The sequence below is a fragment of the Drosophila albomicans genome, chromosome 2R, assembly GCF_009650485.2.
Source record: "Drosophila albomicans strain 15112-1751.03 chromosome 2R, ASM965048v2, whole genome shotgun sequence".
Classification (NCBI taxonomy): domain Eukaryota; kingdom Metazoa; phylum Arthropoda; class Insecta; order Diptera; family Drosophilidae; genus Drosophila; species Drosophila albomicans.
The window spans coordinates 3,999,948-4,025,152 of NC_047631.2; the positions used below are offsets into that span (position 1 = coordinate 3,999,948).

Sequence of the window (25,205 nt, forward strand, 5' to 3'; positions counted from 1 at the left end):
CAAAAATGATTTATGAATGTATCTTTCTTTGTATGCGTGTGTGCTGCATCGATTTCAATTTTGGGCTATGCTTTGTTTTGTTACTTTGTTGAGCTTCTCAGCATCAGTAACAACAGTTAAGCTGCAAGTATTTAGGACGGTTGTTCGCTATTTTTCGAAAGCTTTTCACTATAAGTAAATTTGTTTAACTCTGTTGCGGACAAAGATCTGAAGAACAAAGTATTTCTATTAAATATCCCAATACTTCTTAAATAAATTACTTTACATGCAAAGTCTATTTATAAACATATGGAAAAGGTAAATGTAAACACGAATCGTAAATCATAAAGCAATCAGAAATAAAATATCGAATAACTGACTGTAAATACATAAAATGCAACAATAGCAATTCGCAAAAAGCATCTCGATGATTCTTTGTCAATAAGAAACGTCAAATAAAATTTACATGTGCGCATTTCGAAGTAACACCAAGCGGAATGGATTAAACAAAATGCCGAAGTTGAGGTACTCTGACTTAATTCATAATAATATGTTATTAGCAAGGAACAAACGACAAAAAAAAAGAATATAGAAATAATATTATAAGCAATCTTACAAAAATGTTAAGTGGATCTAAATTCCCGACAACATTCTTTAAAAAATATGTATGCTTAGCTTAGTTGAAAAGCCAACTTTTAACTTTTAATGAATTGTCTTTATACGTTGTCCTTCAGTCTTTAAATAATTTGTTCAACTGAAATTGAAATACCCTACAATAAGTAAAACCATTGTGAGGCAGTTGAAAATATGAAGAGATTATAAAATAAGCCAAATAAGTCAAATGTTTAGTGTTGATTGTTGTTGCTGTCACGAACATACGCTCGAACTGTGTTGAGCAACAATAACAATAACAATTTCAATAACGACATACAAAAATAGACGTGGCAAGAAAAAGCAGAAAAATACATTTCTTTGGCATATGACAGCTACTTAGAGAGGGTCGCAATGAGGTGAAGGGGGCAGGGCAAAGGTCGCACTTGTGGTTGGGACCGCATGTTACGCGTTGAAGCTAAACAGACAGCGGGTAGACATAACATTGATAGCCTGAAGCGACCTCTATGGGCGGGGGCTGCCAATTGATGACAACTGTTGGCTCAAGCGGAGGTGACACACACACACATACACACACACTCCTACGCATCCACACGCACTCTCGTGAGCTTTTAGCGATTTGGCTTACATGCCTAATAATCAATCATTTCAAATGCTGCCTGCTTTTGAGTGCCGAATTTAAATCTCTCACGTAATTGGCCTGCCTGCTGTTTTCTGTTTTCTGTCTCTGTATTTCTCTTTGACGCCCTGCGAATTTAAAGTGCTGCCTGCTTTTGAGCGAGGACTTTAAATCTCTCACGTAATTGGCGTGCCTGCTGTTTATATCTCTCTTTCTTGTTCACCTTCCTCTTCTATCGCTGTGCAAAAGACCTGCGGCGCTTGTTGACATGTTGTCACCTCTGCTGTCAGCAAATTTATGAGTTTGCCCCAACCACCACTTCGTCAGTCTGCAAAATCTGCTACACACATACGCATATGTGTGTTTGTATGTAAGTAACTGTATTGCGTACTTTTTTACATTACGCGCATCTGTATGTAAATATTATTTTCATTTCACGCTTCCCGTTGACATATCCGCATGCATATGCATGTGCTTGACAAAATACACATACAAACACACACATGGGTGTATTCCTATACATGCATACACACGTATGCACGTAAGTGTCGTGTTTTATGTTTATTCTTGTTTATGCGCTTGTATCTCTGACCCCCATGAGATGTGTTTTGATGTCTTTCCCCTTTCTACCCTCGACAAATACTGCCCAACTTTGTCAGCTACGAGTTTCTAATTGATGAATGATCTTTCGAATTATGTCCACCCAACGGATATATGTATTTTCTATGAATCTCTGGTTTCATTCTAATTTCTTATTAAAGATTACACTCAGTGGCATTGATACTTTGACCACTTTCTTTAGTCATAGGTTTAATTAATTTTTCTAGGCAGGGTATTCAAGGTTCAGCAGTCCGAATGCTATACCTTTTTTTTATTTTCACAATGTAAAATTCTGTACAAAAGTGTCTGACAGTTCAGAATCTGAATACAAATGTTGTCGCAGCTGTCGCAACTGTTGCTGTTGATATTTGTTGTTTCGTTGCGGATGTTCGTGTGTATGTTTTGTGGCCGAATATTTGCGTTGACAGCAGCAGGAGCAAGTACCATCATGCGACAAATCTCTAAAGGTTCGACATATGGGAGACATAATGAAAATGTTCAGTGGACGGTCAAAAATGTCGTCTAGAAAAACATACACACACACATTGGGACCTTCTCTCAATTACGAATTAATTATAATTTAATGTACACTTTATTTAAATTTAATGCAGCTCAGATATATTGACTCATTACGAGTTCTTATTTCTTTAGGCTTTTAATTGCATCCAAATCGATACATATTAAATTGCAATTTATTTTCCACAATGCCTAGCAATGAAGCTACACTTTCAAAGGCAGGAGTTGATTAAATGAAGGGAGAATGAATTTAAATATGTGCTGGAACTGGTTTCAAGAACAATTAATTTTTCGGTCATTTTAACACATTATAAAATTTATAAGCCTTTCAAACTCAAAATGAAGTAAAAGATTATATTTTCACACTGTGATAAGAATTCAAAAGCCTTTACAATCAACAAACCTTTTCAACAAGCTTTCTTAATGATAAATTAATTGCATTAAAATATGAAATTACATTGAAAACCACTTTAACAACTAAGTTTCGAGATTGCTCGACTGTGAAGTAATATACCTGAAAAATACTAAGATGTACCGATTTCAATTATATTCGAAATCGTCTGTGATAAACTAATACCTATTATTTTGAATGACTTTAAGAAATGTGTAAGGAAGCGAGACTTTATATTCATTCCATTTTGGACAGCGTATCTTGATTGCCATCTCCAAGTGGATCTCATGACATGTTGACATCAAACGACGTATTGACATTTTTCCCATATCTCTGACAGAGCTAGTTGAAGGTAAAATAAAAGTGTCAGCGACACAATGAGCACCAAAAGCCAATAATAAAAATAACAATAACAGTGCAAAGGAGGCTCATACGGAAGCCAAAGTCATTTGCATTATTGTTAGGCTCTATCCCGCTGTGTATGTGTGTGTGTGGGTGTGCACACCTGTACCATATGCAGAGCTTAGCGAAAGTCAAGAACTTAAAAAGAAACGAAAATAAAATCGAAAGTCAAATGGCAAAATGGCAAAAGAAAAGAAATAAAAGGAGGACAGGACATCTTTGACGATGTCGCTGCCACCCAAAAGTCAAATTGCGTAAAATTTTGCATGAAAATGGAAAAATAGAAAAGAAGCGAATGGAACGAAACGAAAAGAAACGAAAAGAAAAGCAAATGAGTTCAAAGTCAAACGAGAGCGAAAGCGAAAGCATTGCGTCCCCGTCTTTCAGACTATCATCTAGTCGCCCACATTTCCCTGCAGGCAGCCTCGTTTCTAATAGCTTTCGATTTCCGCTTGGTTGTGGGTTGCCAGTCCCCATGCCCCACCCTTCCCCGCTCACCCGTGCCCCATCAACGCCATTGAACTGATGGCAACCATCGCCAGCAAAAGTCCATTAAATAGTTTATTTTATGCATGGCAGGCACATTGCGCCCTACAGTTATTTATTTGATTTGCCGACCATTTGCTGCGGATGATGATGACTATAATGATGATGATGATGATGTTGGTCGAGGAGGTGGAGGTGGTGATGTGGATCTGAATAACGACGACGATGATGAACCCATCAAAAGGATAAAGCAAGTTAAAGGCCATATCCACAACAATGGCCGAAAAACAAGCAAAGACTGAAGAAAATCGTAGCACTGCTCGACCAAATTTCTATACTCATTACTTTCACTAACCACAGAGGTCGTTCTGACTTGATGCTTACTGACTAGCCGAAATATAAGCGGGACTAAAGAGAGTCCTTAAAAATGTGCAACAAAACAGTAGAGAAATGGGAAACGGAAGTCAGTCACTTCTCCCTAATGTCGTATAAATCTTAACTATATACATAACTCAACTCAACTATTTTATTGCATTGAAAACTATAGAGCTATCCTTTACAGGGTATTTTTATCAGAAGTTACCTTGATTGCAGCTATCTTCACACCAAAGAAAAACTAACTTGTGTTTGCTTCGTGTGAATCTATTTGCCTTTTTACTCTTGCTTTTGTGGTTGTTGTTGTTGTTGATGTTGATGTTGATGTTTTTGCTGTGGTTGTTCAAGGGTTGTCCTAGTTGATGCACGTAAAGACCGCATGTTCCGCTTTGACTTTGAGTTCATGTCCTCGTCCTGTCGCGTCCTGTCAGTTGTGCGGAAGTGTCTATCATATGCATGTTAATAGCTTCCCTCAACGCTGAGACTTCTCACAACTTTCAATATGTGTACTTGTCTCCATATTATCTGAGTATCTGTGTTTTTATGTGTGTTGCTCAAGAGTTTTCAATGAATAGTAACTTAAAGTGCTAAGCATCAAATCATCACTTTAAGTTTATAGATTTTTAGCACATACTAAAATATGGATGGGGGAGGAAAACTCACTTGAAACGATGGCAACACAAACTACATGACAATTATTTAACTTGATTTCATTTTGGTTCGAGGACTTTCAACTTATTGCCCTTATGAATATGTGTGTACAATATTTGTGGAATATCAAGTGCATACTCAATATTCATTTTCTTTATGTTTATTAATTGGCAGAGACACAATGGATATATATATTTATATTTCTTCTCTTCCAACATTTTTTTTTTAGCTGCAGATTTCTGAGCGACTTACTTGAATTTATTATTTTATACCCGCTACCCATATGGTAGAAGGCTATTATAACTTTGTGCATCAATGAAATGTATGTAATAGGGAGAATGATGCAGCTCCGACCCTATAAAATATTATATATATATATTCTTGCCATATCCGTCTGTCTGTCTCCTCGTTCGTATGAACACCTAGAATTCAGAGACACTGCGACACAAATTAATAAGCCTTTTACCATTTCTTTAATTTGGCTAATTAAAAAAAGAGAAAATTGGGATGACTTCAACACCGCATTTTTGTTCCTTGTCATATAGTGAAAACATGGGAGGTCAAAAATATATTTTGCTGATACAAAAGAAAACCAAATATTTCGAGCTTTAGTTCTGCAGACATCAAACCATATTTTAAAACAAGTAAGAAAGTTACAGTCGAGTGTGCTCGACTGTGAGATACCCGCTACCCATTTTTAATAAAGGCAAAATATTGCGGTATCATTTTCAAAATATACCGAAAATACTAAAAAAATACTAAAAATATACCAAATGGTATGTTTGGTATATCGATATAGTACACCATTCAAAATATACCATAAACGGCACAATGTGCCAGATTGTCGGCCAAAGCAACTCAGACCACTAGTAAGTAGGCGTTTTTGCCCATACAAAAGTATTTCCTTAATAACTTCGACAATTTTTATCTGATCGCAACCAAATTTTCAGGAATCATAACTACTACAGAAATTATTGTATATACCAAAACTCTAGCTTTAAAATTACGCTTGTTATTCGATTTTTTTGATTTTCGGGGGCGGAAGTGGGCGTGGCAAAAATTTGAAACAAACTTGATCTGCGTGCAAACATAACAAATGCTGTCGAAAAAAAATTATGGCTCTATCTCTTATAGTCTCTGAGATCCAGTGTTTCATACGGACGGACGGACAGACGGACAGACACACAGACGAACAGACACACAGACGGACAGACGGACATGGCTATATCGTCTCGGCTGTTGACGCTGATCAAGAATATATATACTTTATAGGGTCGGAGATGCCTCCTTCTACCTGTTACATACATTTCCTGCCGGCACAAAGTTATAATACCCTTCTACCCTATGGGTAGCGGGTATAAATACGAAGAATACAATCGAATTATAATTCGCTTCTCTGTTGAGCTAACATATAAATATTATACAAAAACAAGTGTTGTTAGCACTTTTTATTTACATGATTGTAATTGACGTCCTCTCTCTTTAGCTATGTCATAACTATGTCTTATCAACCTCTGGCCAACTTCTGCGCTCGTCGCATTTCATTCCAATGTACCTTTTTATATTTACACGCGGCCGCAGAATTTTTATATTTCCATTTCTGTTTTTGTTGGATTGTTAACGCTTCGCTTGTTCCGTGGTCCTAGAGTTGGACTGAACTGTCCAGTATTGTGTGGCTTCCGTGTTCCCGATTACTCTTTCCCTTAATCTCTTTCGCTCTTGCCTCAGATGAATACAGCTTAATACTGGCTCATTTTGGTCACAACTCTTAATGTCACAACGCGCTGCAGCGATTGGAAATCCTCTTACAATATATGGCCCTTTTAAAGTGCGAATTTATTCATATATTCATTTTCATTTATTCCCATTTACTACGGCGTCTTCAGACTTGGCCAAAGCCATTAACCAATAAACGGACAACAAAATGCTTCAACTCTGTATTAACGATTTATTTATACTTGCTTGTTTATCTATTATAAATACTCGTCTTCTGCCGCACATATTTATGTGTATTTGCGCGTGTTGTTTTTCCTAAAAACAAAGTTTTCAAATGGATTACAAAGCACTTTGTAATACCTTTTAGTTTAGTTGGCTCAATTGCCTTTGGCTGCATTCTGCAAGTTATTGCAACTTTGTTTAAATATCGCTCCACGTTTCCCGTGTCTGTCATGCAACTTATTGATGAGCATTCAGCATTTCAGTAGCAGTTGTTTTACTTGCAAACTTTTGCAAAAAGTTTCATCAAGAAAATTACGAAAAATTTTCCCGACGTTGTCTCTTTTAGGCACACTCAACTATCAAAGATAATTTGAATGAAAGAACTTTGACTGCAAAAGAGACCGACGATTAATTGTTGTAGTAGATGTCTAGATAAATGCTAGGAATTATAATGTAAATATAGAACCTACAAGCGAATCGAATTGCTTGCTAAAAGCAAGGAAACATTAACTTGGATAACATATTTTAAGTGGCTGAAATGAGTTTGAAATTTGTTTTAAACGATTCAAATTGGGTTGCTATTTTTGCTATTCTATCCGAAGACCATTTGCATGCCTGATGAAGTTTAAGCGAAGTTTGTCGCAGTTTTGTCGTCAGGCAGCACAAGCACAAGACTTTAAGCAATTTTTTTGGGCATACTTTCATAATTCTTCATTATTCCAACAATGCGGCACAAAACTAAATTCTTTTTGTTGGGAATCATAAAATGTCTACGACGCATCGTTTGTCCTTAAAAACCCCTTGTTACGAGATGAGATGGGTGACGTACCCAGCCTTCTCATGTAATAAAAAAAAATTACATAAACTTTGACGTTTGCTCGACCAGCCAGAAAACATATTTGAACAATGGAGATACGGAAACGTATCTGTTCATATTATGTATATGATTTATCTGTATTGCATCTTTAAATTGAATTACCTATAATCATACTCATGTTTTTTTTTTATTTTTTCATATTACAAATTTGTAAATTTTAAATTAACCAAAAAGAGCGAAAAATAAGCAAGGATAAATAATGTATCTAATTAATAATGTATTCTAACTTGACTTTGGTCTCCTTTAATTATAATGAACCAAAGACAGGGAAAGATCTTTTTTAATAAATAGTTAATAATGTTGCAAATAAAATTAAAATAAATAAATATACAATAAATAAAAAAGTTTGAATGTTTAATCTTGCTGTATGCTTCTGAAGTAGTTTGACCTTTTCAAGCATGAGCTCATTTTGGTGAAAATGTTGAAAAACACCACAGTACCACAAAGTCATACATTTCACACTTATTTTGTATTTTAATTTGATCTTGTCATGCCTCGGACAGTGTTTACTCTATGCTAATGACTTGGCAAGAAAGAAGCATGCTTTTTTGCACCAGAGGCCACTGGACACCCGCAATAAAATTTTAATATTTGGCAACTGACTCAAGGCCTTTAAAAGCTTTCCAGTCGGTTGAAGTTGAAACTTCAAGAATAACAACATTGAGCAGCATCTAAAATGCAGTTTCTTTTAATAAAACTTTTGCGACATTCATATGAATAATAATGATGAGGAAATGCAAAATAAACAGAAAATTTGTTAGTGCGAAATGATCGTATTTCTAATATTATATATTTTACGATTTCTTTTACCGAATTAAAGATTTTTAATCAAATTTGTTAAAGAATAAATGTATATTGCAAAAAATCTTTGCATGTAATGCGATCAAGTGGGTAAGTTATTTTACAGCGTATGAAAGGTTTTATTTCATATTTTGTACATATATACATTTCTATAACCTAACAAAATTGCATACCTAACCTCACTTTTCTTATATATGTATATATGATTCAATGACTAATGAGAGCTAAGACACGGTACACAGCAAGAATGTAATACTCCAACCCAAAATGAAAACATTTACTCACATTTGTTATAAATAAAAGATAGGTATTAAGAAAGCGTAAGACGCTCAGTAGAATAAATGTAAACAGGACGCAAATTTGATAAATTTAAAGACAAGCTCAGCCGAATAAAAACCACATGCAAAAGATATCCAATTGGTGGTTTGATATCATATGATATTTTATAACAATTCTTATTATAATAGTTGAAGTGATTGTCTAACAATAGTTACAACGATTCAACAATTCGATTTTGTTTCTAACATTAGACATAATCATTGTGACTCTGCTTAAAAGAGCTTTGCGATGTTAACATAATGCCTCAGTCTGTCTCCAGGGCCCGTTAAAAATAGACAGCTTTGAATTTAACGACGACATTAAACGAAGGTCGCCGAAACTTTGTCTATCTGCTGGCAAAAATGTACATATTTAAATTTATGCATAATTCAAATGAGCTTGTCATTGCGACTAATAGGTTGATTACTTTCAACGTTTTGAGTTGTTCTTGACGCAATTTATCGTATTATAAATTCAAAGCCAATACGCTAAAAATACATAAATTGCACCTAAGCATGCGCCGTCGCTGGGAGTTTAAACATGTGGCTTTGCGTTTGGGGCTATTTTTATATTAATGCCAATAAATCGGCATTGCTTCAATTGTTGTTCCAAATTTATACATTGACTAGGTTTTGGTGGAAGTTCAATGTACTTATTTTTTTTTAGAGAAGTCTAAACTATATACACATATTAGTAGATAAGTTAAACTTGGGTGAATTGTTAACTATTCGAGCTTAACTGGATTAGAATAGTATAAGCGGTCTTATATGTATATGTAAACGATAAGTCAAAATATTAATTATAGTTGGAACAACTTAAGGAATTTATCCTATTATGTTTGATTTGCAGTGCTTATATTTCCATGTATTGTATCTAAGAAGCTACATATTCTATGGACTCATTTAGATGTATTTTGGGAATTATACAAGTATTACATTCTGAAGTCTATTAACAATCAAAATTTTATTATCGTCATTAAATTTATTCCATAACTTTTTTTTGAAAATTTAACACAAAAATATTAAAGCTGTGTTTTAACAAGTGTCGTCAAAATAAAATTTGTGTGCTCGACAACAATCTCTAAGATATTCTATCTGAGAGACGGACATGTCTATATGATATTTTCTTTTGGATTTATTAATAATATTTATATATATGAAGTCTGTCTTGTGTTAGCTTTGCAAACAATTTTTATGACGGTTCCCTACTCAACACTTGGTGTATAGCTTAGAGAATTGTCTAAAAACATTTTCCTTACTTATTAAACACGTGTCAATGAAAGAACGACATGCCAAGTTAAGCAAGCACATCAAAATAAAAATTAAATTATTTGCCCACACAGCTTGCGAAATCTGACGCTAGAACATGTTTACCCTAGCACTCACATAACCTCACAAAATTGCACACCTAACCTCACTTTTCATACAGCATTTACATTCACGTATGTTGGTTTATTGTTGTTTGTTTTTACTTCTACTTTACCTCTGCTCCGAAAATTGTGCAAAACAAACAATGAGTAATGACAAGGACTGCCACACTGCGATGGCTGGCAATACACCCCATTGAGTCAATTCAATTAAATGAACATTGCATTTGTTCATGCTACATTTCACCAAGCTTACAGTTCTCACGTGACAAATCTGGAATAAAAATTCCAACTAATATGCTGTTACAATGCACGTCAATTTTCATAGCCTGCAATGCATATTTAAATATGCTCTTAATTATATAAAATGCATTCAAATTAAATATGAACAATGCAAATATACATATATGTACTATATGCTTCCTTAAAATGTTATTGATAAAAGCTTAACCGTCAAAGAAATATTTGCTTCGAGTTGAAATACAATATCAGCTTATATTTCAATGCTGAATGTTTAGTTCTATGGCATTGTTTTCAAATCGCTCAAGGACCATTCTTAACCAATAAATAATAATAATTATTGGGTATAAATTTTAAATTGACACATTTATGCATATCAATCTACTTATAAACTCATAGCTTTAAATAATGTGTAAATATGTACTTATGTATTTTATTTACGTTTCGACACTCTGATTATAATTAATACGCAAATTATACACATATGCTTTATTAAATTTGAATTCGAATTAAAAGTTATATCGATTTATTTCAATGAAATTATTCAATTGTTTTTGTAGTGCATATTTATTTTAGTCAGCTAAAACACTTGTCTGAAAAAAGTCTACAAAAATCAATACCCTCATGGAAAAGAGTAAATACCCTTGTAAAGTTTTCACTAAACAACTAAATATTATATTAGGAAGACATAGCAATATATATTACTTTTCCCAGCAAAAAGACTAGAACAACTTACTATACCACAACCAAATTTATCTGATTTCATTAAAGTTACAAGCTGACACACATCTTTACATAAGCGTACTGTTCTCTATAACTAAAAGGCCAATCAGCATGTTAGTTGTGAATTCGAAATGAAATGAATGTCGTGATTAATAAATGATTTGCAATTGACTGATTGTGTCTATGAACACTAATAAATATTAACTATTGATCTCATTGACTAATAAACTATTAAAAAGCTGTTAAGCATTTTAATAGTTAATTCACATCCTAGATTTAGGCAGCAACAAACAAATGAATTCATATTCATCATATTCATGACAATCGTAGCGTTGCTTAAGCTGCAAAAAAGCTTCAACCATTAGCTAGCCGCTTAAGTCACAGATAGGATTCTGGGCAACGGCATTGGAATACATAACGTGTATGTGCATGGGTTTCGTTTGGCTTAAAGTAATGCCGCGATGGTCACTTCATTTATCAGACTTTGACAATGACAGGACGAAACGGCAAAGGACACAACAGCCTCGCCGAATCTAGTTTCACTCTTTGAGTTGATTAACGACTTAGCGCCCCAAAATAAAAGAGGAGAACGGGCCTCAGTTAGCATAGTAATATCACTACCAACAGCCACAGCAACAACATGGAACAGAACAACAACAATTTGGGTTAAAAGAACAGCGGCCAAACATTGCGGCATTGTCAAGTCATATTTCACTTTGAGAAACGCCCAGAATAGGACGGCAGAACAATTTCAAATGAATGTGTCTGTTTAACTTGAATACACTCTGCTAACGTATTTGAATATACATGTGTACAAATAAAATTTGTTTTGTATAGTAGTGAAACAGATCAAATAGCAGAGAATTTGTAATATGTTAGCTACCGTCTGGACTCTCAACGACTAAGAGGTATTCAAGCAAACATCATATTTTCAGCCTGTGCTTGACAACTGGCAACTGGAGACACTGGCTACTGGAGAGACGAGCCAAACAACAACACACACAAAACCACGTGCCTAGAGGTAAATACACACGGCGTATGCGTAATATTGATAGGAGATCCAGCGAACGTCTTTAATGTGGCACGTGAGAGTCGCTTATGTACGCCTGTCATAAATAATTATGGACACCTTAGCAATCTGGCAAAAATACGAAATAATATTCTAGCTAGCATAAGATGCAAATCACGTTTGCCAAGCGGTTTACGGATTTTTCGAGAGGATTTTCGGAAGACTGCACATAAATATGTAAGGACTACGCATTTGAGGAATGCCCTCAGCAGGAAAGTACAGAAAACGTGCTTAAATTGAAATTATCGACATCATGACATCACAATTAGTAGCGGTAAATTGTCGAAGCAGATAATGACGCTATCTGTACGCCTTCAGCGCTGCCCGTGACAACCTTCGCCTCAACCAATCCAGATGTCGTTTATTGTGGCATAATTTGGTATCTTCTGTTGCTGAAATGAGTTGTTGTTTCTGTTATCGTGTCACCCAAGGCAAACAGCATTTTCTTTGGTGAGCATCACATTTAATGTAAGTATATAAAATAATACAATATTTGTTTGTAGTGCAATGCATCTAATATAATAAATAATGGAGTAATTGAGAGCATTGAAACATACATACATATATATTCTTGAACCTAGGCGATGTACCTCTGTTACACTCTGACTGTTCGTATTACCACCAAGAGACAGAAAGTAGAAACATGCTAAAATCAAGCATAAAATCTTGAATCACGATTGTTTGATGTCATAAATTAACCAAGAAGATTCATTCTTAAATCAACATCGAAAATCAACAAAAAATCTAGATTGGCCAATCCTCAATGTCAAGATCATAATCTTGTTTCAAGAATGGTAAAATATTAAACTTGAACCAAAAAGGTAAAATCTTAAGTCATGATCAAACAATCCTAAATTTAGATTTCTTATAAAAATCAAAAACAAATAGATTGTGTGATTTTTTGTTTACATATCTTTTTACCCATTTATGTCAATAATACATACTGTTGCCTATTTTTTTTAACAATAATAAGTTAGAATTATTTTTATATACCAGCCGACTAGGGTTTAAACCCAGGACCAAAGACAATGATTTGCGGCATTTGTACTTACTGAGCTATCAACAACAACACCAAAGTTTTGGTTCTAATTTCAAAGGAAGGAAATTCCAACATTTTAAGAAACAAGAGCAACATTTTTTTTTTTAGGATCGAGAATTTTAAGTACCTGATTTACAATCTTCTTTTTAATCTAGAATAAAACATTCTTGTTTAAAGATTTTAATATTAAAATAAGATGCTTTTAATCTTAAAATGCAAATTCAGCATACAATTTTTTTAACCTAAAAATCTTATTTCAATATTGTTTTTTTTAAGATCCAGATATTTCAATCAAGATTTTTTTTCTCTCTGTGTAGTTTTCATAATTTTCGCTTCAAAGCTATCCAAGTTGCCTCTTGAAAGTTGTCCAACAGCAACTGCAGTGACAAATACTTACAGAAAATATAAAAGGAATAGCGCACTTTTCTGGGGCATATATACAAAAGCCAAAGCCAAGCTGGAAAGAACACCCGCCATGGCTTCAAGCAATATTTTCGCACTCTTTGCAATAGCAGCGAGGTGCAAGACACACAATTTACGTCCCACATGCCACTTACTTAGTAAGAAATGAACTTGCGGCTATTTAAGTCCGACAATTCCACCAGATGTGGGCGAGCCGTCAACGACAATGGCTTTGTCCCTGGCCAACTTAAATATTAAATTCGACAATGTGACAAGCGAGCGACGGGCTATAAAAAATGCATCTATTAATCCATTAGCATTACTGTGCACCAGAAAATTAAACAGAAACAGAAGAAACGTACACTCTCTAAAAATTGCCCACACGTCATTTGTAAAACAATCGATATTTAAATAATTACCAAGTCCTTTTAATGTGGGCGCCCACAATTGGTTGCCATATTCACCTCACCCACACAATAGTCCACGTGCTCAGATGCAATCTGAAAAGTGCATTTGTATCGACTGCCTTTGAATGAATCGGATTAAGCATTGGCGTTACTATATTGCACACTGTCGTTCAAATTGAACTGGGTTTTTAATAAGAAAACAGACTCTATAAAAGAGATCGCTTCGTAATACTCTGGGGTTGGAATATGTTTCTTCAAAATTAAAGGGGTATTCAAAATCAAAGAGATTAACCGGTTTTCTGGTTGGCATTGTGGGGGAGAAGTAGAACACTTTAAAAGTTGAATATTAATTTGTCAATATATCTTATTGACGATACTCGATACTATAGATACTTTACATTCATAAGAGTATTCAAAAACTCGGGTTTCCCCAATCCCCCAGTTGATCGGCACATTCGTATGTATCTTTTCCTGCCAAGTAACCTTTAAGACAGACAGTCAGTCAGCCTTTCAGTGAACCTCAGTCATTTGCCTTGTAGTTGCCTGCCACAATTCAATTCTACATATATATACAATGTATGTAAATGTATAAGTTACTTTGGTGCTAACCTCTACCCAGGGCTCGACTCAATTGCTCTGGCATTGATTGTCAAGGTAAGCTAAACCGTGTGTCTCGGTCCTTGGTCTTGGGTCTTGGGTTTTGTGTCTCGTGCCTGTGCTTGAACCTCGCTTCAGCTGCATTCACTCACTGTCAGGTGTGCTCGTCCTTACCTTCGCTTACCTGCGCTTTCCTGTCAGATGCCTTAACTGTCTTGGCTTGTGTCGTTTGGCAGTGTTTATTTTGCGCTCTGCAATGTCTGCCGGCTGTTTGTCAGTTTACTTCTTGGTGTCCCCTGCTCCAACTCTCTCTCTCTCTCTCTCTCTCTCTCTCTCTCTGTTTATCTTTTCTCTTGGGTATGACTGTATCTGCGTTTGTTCTGGCTCGCCCTGAAGGTATTTGCAAGTTAGGCAAGTTATCGAATGTACTCAAATATTATTAGACTAATGGTTTCCTATAACATTAGCTTTTTTCGTAGAGTTACACAATTTCTGCTTTTCAAGTGCACATTCCCAAAATTTTGGAAAGCAATGCATCTATTGATATATTGTGAACACATTCATCTATGAAGCAATGCTTGTTTCTTGTTTCTTTTCACATTTAACAACAATATTTTTAATAATTAAAGACAGAACTTTAACGAAACTTTGTGTCTATTCAACTTGCAAGCCAACTCTACATTGAGTGGCCTTGTCTGTCAATATCCATCTGAATCCCCATCAAAATTCGTTTCTGTTTTCACTTCAACCCCTTGATTACTTTCACACAATCAACTGACGTCGTCTGCTGTTATGGGGGCTCCTAAGTGCGGGGTGGAGAAGGCGAAAAATTTAATGCTTGCGCGCGTCTGCTTCTCCCCATTCCATTTTCCGGACTTCCCGGACTTTGTCTTCTATCTTATGCCCCTTGCTTGGGATTGAGAGCCAACCTCGGTGGACTTTCAAGTTGATTTACAACTACATTTGTAAGTCGACACAAAACACTTAACAGCTAAAAAGGACTTTGCATTAGCAATGAGCAGCAGCGCAGTGCTAACGGTAACATATGCAAAATTGCGTCGCCTTTAAGACAAAAACTACAGCGGCAAATGCGCCGGAAACGAGTAAATTGGGAACTGCGAGCAAATCCAAAGAAAACGTCGCGGCCCAGCGAAGCGACTTTTCACACATAACTGCACGCGCTGGCAACAACATGTGGGATGAATGAGGCAAGGACGCAAGGACACGCTGTGAAGACTGAAGCTACGCTTTCTGGCATCTTGATTGATATGCGAATACCGGGTAGCTGTTGTTGTGCTCTGACCACATGTAAAAAATTGCCACAATGATTTTCAAAAAGGGTTCCCAGCCGGCCACGCCCTTAATCTAAACACAATTGCGCTTTAAAGCCAACAAGAAGAAGAATAAGAAGAAGAAGAACAACAACAGCGACAGCAAGAAAATACACATCACATAAGGGCGAAGTTCATTATGTGTCGTGAGCTTTCTGTTGTCTACTTTTTGGGGCCTGGCCAAAAATTAATTGGCGTCCCGTTAGCCGACAGCTGCCGTTTGGCTGCCCCTCCATTTGCTACGCTCACGCAGACATGTCAATTTCCACAGCATAAGGTTAGAAGCCTTCAGTGGCCCGTCGCCTCTGTCTCCCATCGCTCGACACCCAGGTGGTAGCTTAAAGATTTATGATAATGTCAGGCGGATGCTAAGCAAAGGCAAAACTTTATCAAACTTTGGTATTAGATTTCGTTCGCTTATCTATGAAACGAATGAATCCGACTAACAGGCGCAGAGCACCGGCAAGCGAGGGAAATCGAGGGTGTTCCACAAATCAATATCAATTGTATTTCAGCAAGAAGTTTTCCGATGCGTCTTTGATGAGGTATTTTCAAGATACTAACATTAATAAAAAAGAAAAAGAAATTATTTTTCATTTTGAACACAATGACTTATGTTTCGTTGCGAGTGCAATTGCATTGACTTTGTACAGTCGACAACTTAAATTCACTTTGCTCCAATACACCGATCAAAGATATTCACTTTTTAAGAGGCGAAACCGATTTGAGAACGCACCTTGAAGTGCTTGGCAATTTGAAATTTGCTTATGCTTAAAGCAGCTCCCCAGTGAATCCTGCCCACACCATGCCATAGACTGCCGGTGACTGGCTGTGTGCGTGTCGCAGCTTAAGAGCTTAAAATGCTTTTTGACAACAACAATAACAGCAGCAAATGATAAATTTGCTTTAGTCTACGCTCTATTGTTGTTGTTGCTGTTGCTGTTGTGACTGGTCCTATTTCAGTCTAAGTACCAAGAACAGTTATACACTTCCCCTCTCACTTCACATCTCGCATTCTCCCCGATGTGGCGTCGATCTAGTCTTTGCTTCCTTCTTCATCCGTCCTCCTTCGCTTTTACCACAATGTCAGCTGTAAAATTTTCATTGCCTACTTTTCAACGCCGCCAGCAAAAATCAAAACGACGCCAATTTGCGCTCAATTAATTATGCTGTTTATTATTATTTTCTTTTTTATATTCTGTCCTTTTTATTATGAGTATTTGTGGGAGTTCTTTTCATTTTGCGGACGCTTTTGTGTTTATCATCTGTCACTTTTGCATTTATTTATTAAGCTGTGCGAGCATTTTTCACATTTTCACACATATTTGCTTCGACATGGAAATTATTTGCATGTAATTCAATTTGTTGTTAGTGGGCGTGGCGCAATCTTTACGCAGCACATTAATTGCATTTACCGTTATTAATTAACAGAACGCTTTCTGCAAATTTATAAACGAAATAAATAACGTGTTAATTATGCGATTATTATTTACGCGTTTTAAAGCCAAACACCACAGCTTTGTTTCTAGTGGTGCATGTTTTTAAGTATCTCAATTTAATGTTGGTCGCACAAGGTTCCCTACAAAAGTTGACCAACTGTTATGTTATTATTATGATGCTGAGTAAATGGCCTTCGTCTTTTAAGTAAACTATTATTATTCATATATTTTCAATTGAGTAAAGCCGCTATCCGTTTTATATAAAAGCAGAACAGTGTAGTATTATCGTTAAGAAATACCAGATTAGTATTTAGAAAAAATACTGAAATATAACAAAAGTTATATTTGTATAGCCATATGCTTCCATTATTTAGTATCTTATTACTTTTATTTGAGCGCCCAGTCCACCATGCAGATGGAGCATTTGTGACCACGTAAAGTTTGTAAATTCTGAGTCAGCATCAATAGCTGAGAAATTGTTATCTGTCTGTGTTGGAATCAGTGGTGTCATTTTTTTCTAAGCAAAATAAGCTTGATCAGCGAAAATAAAAAGCTAAAAAAAAGCGGAGTACCAGAGAAAAAAGTTAGGAAAAAGCTTATTTTAATGAAGCAATGTGGTGTATGTTTTTCATTTAAACCCTCAGTTCAATACTAATATAAAATATAATTGGTCTGACAGATGTCACATGTGACCGATGAAAAAAACCTGAAACAATTTTAAGAATAAGTATAGGTTATTCTTAAGGCTTTGGATGAGCACTATATTAAGAGCTAAGATTGATTTTAGGAACTTATTCTGTTTTATCGTTAATTTTGCGAACGAATATGTTAGCATTATCAGATAAAAAACAAAACAGAAAAAAAAATTCCAAAACCATGTAGACTTCCTTCGGCATCGTCAATTTGTTTTAGCGCAAGCGAATTTCACAATGCTAGTTATGCAAGTCGCTCCAATTTAGGTGTCGATAGAAATATATTTTTAACATTTCAGCTGTTTATTCAATTCAATTTAAACATCACTAAAATTTTGAGAAAAGTAAACTAAAGAAAAAGCTCTGGTCAAAAAGCCAGAATATATTTTTTCCGCATCACACTAAAAAAATCCATATCTGACGGAAAAAAAGCGGAAATGACAACACTGGTTGGAATACCCCTATTCCCATATATACTTTTAAAGACGTTAATGAAAACGTAGCCTTAGGTCACACTGACCGATCCTCTTCCCTTTTATTGTGAGATCGTCGTTGAGATATGTAAGTTGTGGTACTGGTGTTGCGGTATAATAAAAGGAAACATAAAATATAAATACTTCTGTGTAATTATTGGGACTATAATTCAATTAAAATAACAGTCTGTATGTCTATCCCTCCGTATAAACAGCTACACCTCACTATAAAAAAAAAGAAAATAATTTATTTTAGATTTTTGAAATCTTGTTCCAATAGGACTAACCTTCGGTGTTTTTATTTTATTATTTCTTTTAGTTTTTATTCAAAAAAAAAAATACATGACAGCACGTTCTTCTTTTATGCGAAGCTTCAGTGCAGTTGTTTCGACTGACTAAGAATAATCTCAGTTTTTTTGGACTTTAATATTCTTTTCTAGTTGCTACTTACAGATGTCAGGGATTAAACAGAATGCTCTTTAAACTAAAAATACAGTCCATATTTTGAATATAAACCCTTAGTACTTTGTCACTTGACTTGGAAAGTGCAGTCGACAATATTCTTTGTGAGTATGCACAGAACACCTGCTGTGTGGTTAAGCGACTAGATTTACATTTAAATCTTACGTCTGCCATTTGGGTTTGCCAAAAACCAAAACATTTTCATAGTCAGGGTTAAATGTACATTAAATATTTTATAAAAATAGATGAATCGATAAACCCAAGTAAATATTTAAATATTAAATTTTTATACCCGCTACTCATAGGGTAAAAGGGAATTAAAACTTTGTGCCGGCAGGAAATGTAAGTAACAGGTAGAAGAGGCATCTTCGACCCTATATTCTTGATCAGCGTCAACAGACGAGACAATATAGCCATGTTATTTGTCCGTCCGTCTATATGAACACCTAGATCTCGGAGATAGAGATATTATTGTTTTCAACAGCACTTGCAATGTTTGCACGCAGATCAAGTTCGCTTCAAATTTTTGCAAAGACTTCGGCTAATTGACAAAACTCGAATAACAAGCGTAATTTTAAGGCCAGAGTTGCGAGTTTTGGCAACGACAATATAACTATATTATTTATGATTGTGTATCGCAAATTACGCCTATTCAATGAGGTTTTAGCTGTTTTTTTGACTAACAGTCTGGTATATTTTGCACTCTATGGTATATTTCGAATGTAAAACTTTATAAATATAACAAATATGAGCTATGAGGTATATGAATATACCAATTTTAGTATACTTGCTGTATATTAATTGGTATATTTTAAGAATAAAGCCACACTGTTTTGTTTTTATGGGTAGCGATTTGTTTTGCAAAGTGAGTAGCAGGTATCTCACAGACTTGACTGTAGCTTTCATACTTGTTTTTTTTTTTATGTAGCTTAATTCACTAGACCCATTGCGATAAGTTACGAGGTAGATAGGGTATAGGATATTACCCCGACTTCGGCTGTGACCTTTTTCGGCAGTACATTGCTGGCTTTTTCAACACCGCACCGTCAAGGACAATGAGCCATTCGTTTTCGCAGGATCCACGCCCACTTCGCGTTCAGAACATTTGACTGCATTGCTCACTTTGCAAGTGCACTTTTCCAAGAGATGTGAGTGAGAAATATGTGTGTGTGTGAGTGTGTGTATAAGTATGCATGTGTGGGTAATGGCTCCCTTAGCGCTGAAACAAAACTGTCAACATCCGGCAACAGTAGGAGGCCTGCTGCAAAAGCTGTTACTGGCTCAGCCTGTCTCTGCTGTTTTTGTTGTTACTTCTTCAGCTGTTCCCAATTCCCAACCCCCTTCCCACTCCTCACCCACTTGACTCGTCGTCTACCCGGTGCTCATCCTGGGCGGTAGCTTCAAAGCGTTTCGCGCTTTTTACAACCGTCTAATGCAATTTTTATGCTGCAGTGAAGCCAAAAAGTTTTCGCTTCCAGAACGTCTTTCCATTGTTTCAGTGCGACGCGTTTATTAAATTGTTTGCATCATTCTCTCCCACTCACTTCGCTTTGGGTTTTTCTCGCTTTCTCTTTATTTTATTGCCCCTCTCGTTTTGGTGTTTGTCAGATTCTTTTATTCACTTTATTCTGGTTTTTGTTTAGTTGCTTTGAACGAAATATCTGGCGCATAATGCAATCGCCGAGGCGTGCTCCGACTTCGCATTGTGCTAGCAATCTCATTGACAGGCAGCTTCATTATATCCATCGTCCTGGGGTGCGTGTCAGCGACAGCCCAAGGACGAGTAAACGATGCTTTGTGCTACCGAGCACGCTGATTGCAACCTGACAGCGCATTTAATGTGCATTGTTATACTCCAACAACCGATAATGCGCTACTTGGCCTTTACAAGGACCCAGGTAAAGGCTATTAAATAAATGCTATTAATAATAATACATATAACTTGATGTTTTGATATTTCTCTCGACTGTTATTAAGACCATTAGTATTGCTTCTGTCATTAACTTTTCAATCAGTAAACATATTAACTCAAAACTGGGATTAACACTTAATCACAACTCTAAATTAAAATTACTATTATTTAGCTTTATTTGCGAATTTAATACATATAAGCATTAGCATCAAGCTTAACTATAGAATTAGCATTAGCATTAGAATTATTATAAACTGCTTCTTTTACGAATTTAATGCATATAAGCATTAGCATGAGAGTTAACTGTAGCATTGGCCATAGCATCAGCATTAGCATCGATCAATGTATTAGCTCGATTTCCTAATCTAATGCACATAAGCATTAGCATTAAGGTAAGTCATTTACATAACATCAGCATTAGCATTATATTTAATATATGTTAAATTTATTTAATATTTTATATATTATATATATATTATTGCAATTATTTATATCCATAAATAAACAGTGTATTTAAAATTGTAATCTTAGAATTTGGCGAAATTTAATCATCCACTCATTTGTGAAAAAAACAGACTTTTATTCTGCTTGACAAACATCAATAAAAAATCGTATTATCAAACTTACCTTTCACCAGCGTGAGGATGCCCAGAGGCATGACAAGCACAGCCACCATTAAATCCGTAATGGCAAGCGACATTAGGAAATAGTTCGTCACGTTCTGCAGGCGACGCTCCCATGCGATGGCCAGACACACTAAAATATTACCAGCGGCTGTACCAAAGACCAAAACAAGTGCCAGCAGTGCCCAATAATTGTTGGCATCAAACGGTGGCTCCGCCGGCAGAGTTGTTGGTGTCATTATTGGCGTTGAGGACACATTGCTGAGATTCCAATTAGCCAGCTGGTGCTGGCTGTAATTGTCTGGATTGGGCAGCTGCCAAAGCAAAAAGTTCTGCAGCTCTTCCACGCTAAAGTCGAGGCTCCTCCAACCACCATCCTCATCCTCTCCGCTACCAACGGTGCCGCCATCTTCAGTGCCACTGCCTCCTCCGCTGTCGTTATAGTTGAACGTTGCATACACATCTTCTTCCATATTCGCAGAATGTCTGCCTGTCTTGTTTTTCTTCCTATGTATATTTCAATATATTGCTCTGTTGAAACTTCCAGCAAGATATTAGTGTCGTTGTTGCACTCTTAGCAGCCGTCCTCGCCCCATGTATAGAGGCTAAAAGTTTCTCGTGCCAATTGAAATGGCGAAATGCAGCGGAAAGCCTAGCACGGTAATGGGAACTGCTCGAAAAACGTCGAAGCAGCCACTTTCGTCGCGTTTCTAATCGTCAATACCTTCCAGCTGGGACATAACGTTGACTACAACCTGCCGGATATTGGTGGCAAACATTTTATGGCACAAAATTGCCGGAAATTTCTGCTGCAAAGAAGAACGAGAACTTGATTGAGGCCAAGAAATGCAATTAGAAAAATAAATCACGCACATCAACTAAAACCTTAAAACCTATTTTATATTCAATTCTCACATTAAATTCAATATTTTGTAAACATTGGTATTTAAATAATAAGATAAGTATATAACACGCATAAATGCTAAAGATTATACAAACATCTCGACGCTTAAATTTGAGTATACTCGTATTGTAATAGGCTTAAAGAACACTGCAGATCAGCTTTTGTTTAACAGGATTCGTCGCTGTTAAAATGGATTTTACATTCAGTTTACTGACTTTGTTTGAATGTGACCAGCTTACGATCAGGGGAAATGCACGCAATTGCTAAGCTGCTACAGTTTTAACATAGTAATGAAGCTCAGCTTTATATTTTAAATTCACTCCACTTCCATCATGAATGAAATTAAAGTTACTTAATGGTAACAAATTTTTTATATGTATCAATTATTATAATTTGACTGCAATTTATAAATTATAAATATTTCTTATTTGTATTAATAATTATCGCTTTAAAATTCTGCAAAATAACTATTATACAACGTCGCTATGAAGTTTGATGGCTTAAAGCGACGTATGATTGTGGATAAATAATTGAGACGTATTTCATGAGAAATCGTTGAAACCACAAAAGCCAAAACAAGGAAAGTCAAACATACACACACACACAGTCGAAGTCAGTGGCGGCGAAAGCAGTTGGAAAATATTAACCAAAACATTCAACAAAGAGGAGAAAAGCAGGAAAATGAAATTTATTTTCGCACAGACCACAAATAGTCGAGTGAAATATCTTTTCAGTATCATTTTTGAAGTTGGCTACTTTGACGCTGATTGGCCTGTGGCCAGGTCAGAAACCACTGGTGTGAACGTGTGTGAGTGTGTGTGAATAAAAGTGTATTGTCCATAAACAGAAGCCACAACAACAATGACAAAACAATTCATACGGGCAAACGGAGCAGCGCTCGAAAAGAGGACTCAACTCGACAGCGCCACCTTGTTGACTTTACGAGTGCCTCCTCTCTCTCTCTCTCTCTCGCTATGACTAGCTCTCCTCCCTCTTTAGCTTGGTCCGCCTTGGTTAGCTGTCTGCATGTTCTGTCAAATGTTCAAGTGTCAATGTTGTTGTTAATTAATTTTCCTGACTGACTGACTGACCGACTGACTTACTGACTGATGCATGCCATAGATAAAAGCCAAACGGTTCCAACTCTACCAGCTCTAACCTGATCCCTTGTCCGATTCAAATTCCGAGTCCGAGCCCAAGTCCTAGTTCGAGTCTCAGTCCGAGTGGCCGTTGTCAGTAACCATGATAAACAGTTTATTGTGGTTGTTGTTGTAGCTGTTGTACAGCAGCTGCTACTGTTTACATCTCTGTTGTTGGTGGTGTTATTGGTTGTAATGGGGCTACTGCCTCAATATAGCTCTTGCAGTTGGCTAATGACAGTCAAACGACCACTTCGAATAGTTGTCGAGTGTTTAAATTTCAAGCCACTACGCTCTTATCCGTATTGTTGTTTGTGCTTATACTCTGTATACTACTTGATGAACAGAGAGGAATATCTGCTCCATTGCTGCTAGACAGACAACGCATCGGACTAAGCAATAAATTGAATACATTCTCAATGCTGAAACCTGTTGTCCATGCGCAGGATATGCCTGATGGACGAGCTTAACTATTTCACACACAGACACACACACACATATGTACATATGCATATAGGTTTATATTATACTAGTTGGATACTTACTATATATAGAATATCTCTCTTTTATTTCACCTGTATATAAATGGCCTGTCAGCACACAAAACGGCCTCAAAGTCGACCCGGAGCCATAATTTCTTGTTTGTGTATGTGTGCGTGCACACGCGTCTATGTGTCGGTGTATGTGTGTGCCACATCAATGACGGCCATTTGGCCATGAATTGCACAAAGCCCATACACTATATACATAAGTCCAGAGGAGTCGGACTGGCTGTATCGAATAAAAAGCAGCGCACCATTAGTCATATTAATCCCAGCAGAGTCATTAAGTCGTAAAATTGCTATAGGTTCAGCATGGAGTGGAGTGTGGGTGGCGGCAGTAGGAGTAGGCAAGGGCGAATTCAAGCAGTCGGCTTACATTTCCTTTTCCTTCTTGACTGACTGATATATCCTTCAGGTAAGCACACAGACATTCATAGATTCATTCATTCATAAATACAAACGAATACAAATGAACAGATATGTATTTGGGTCAGCAGACGGGTCATTCGATGAATGAATACCCTTGACTTTAAGATGACCACGTCGTATATTTAATTTCGATAATGTGTTAAGTGCAGCATTTGAGTGTTAGGCGACAAATGACAACACAAAACTGAATGATGTCAATCGAGTTCGAGTCAGAGGGAATAAGAGCGTTAAGAGTCAACGAAGGTCAAACACATCAGAAAAACTTATCAACGGAATTTGCTAATTCCTGTTATGTCAGCTAACGAAAGAAGTATTGCCATTTCGACTTGATAGCACATTTTTTTGATAACAACAAGGATTTGGCATAGAAGCTCTATGTTATACACATCCATCAAAAAAATGCTAGCGAGATTTCATCCTAAGCATTCCGTTTACTTCAAAATGTTTGTTCGATAAATGCAAATAGAGAACAACTTGGACAATGTTAGACTCAGGCTTAAAGTGAACATTTGTTATGCTTAAATAAATTAAAAGTCATGTTTATTTAACAGCTAACAGTAAAGACTACAAACGTATCAAGTATACGCATAGTATTTGCAAGAAAGCGACTTGCTGAGTTCTCGACTACAAAACGCTGTACAAATGTTTGCGTACAAGTATTTTGAACATGTCAACGACAACAAAAGAATCAACTTGTCAAGCCCTTCCATGCCCCTTCCACCCACCGCATCACATGGCCCCACTGTGGTTGGCGTTGGCGCCTCAAACAGTCAACGGGTGTCAGTTGGCATATTTATTTGCGTCAGCAGCTTAAGGTCGTGCTTGATTTAATTTATTGTATTATTTATTTA

General features: G+C 36.3%; 1 protein-coding gene across 1 annotated transcript in view; it reads right to left on the bottom strand.

The window, feature by feature from the left end:
• Positions 1 to 25,205, bottom strand: part of LOC117575040 (dopamine D2-like receptor) — a 52,960-nt gene that overhangs the window by 15,047 nt on the left and 12,708 nt on the right. Inside the window, exon 2 of the mRNA XM_034259121.2 lies at positions 21,345 to 22,149. Coding sequence (XP_034115012.2) covers positions 21,345 to 21,813 — 469 coding nt within the window. The 5' untranslated portion in view covers positions 21,814 to 22,149. The remainder of the gene's footprint in view (positions 1 to 21,344; positions 22,150 to 25,205) is intronic.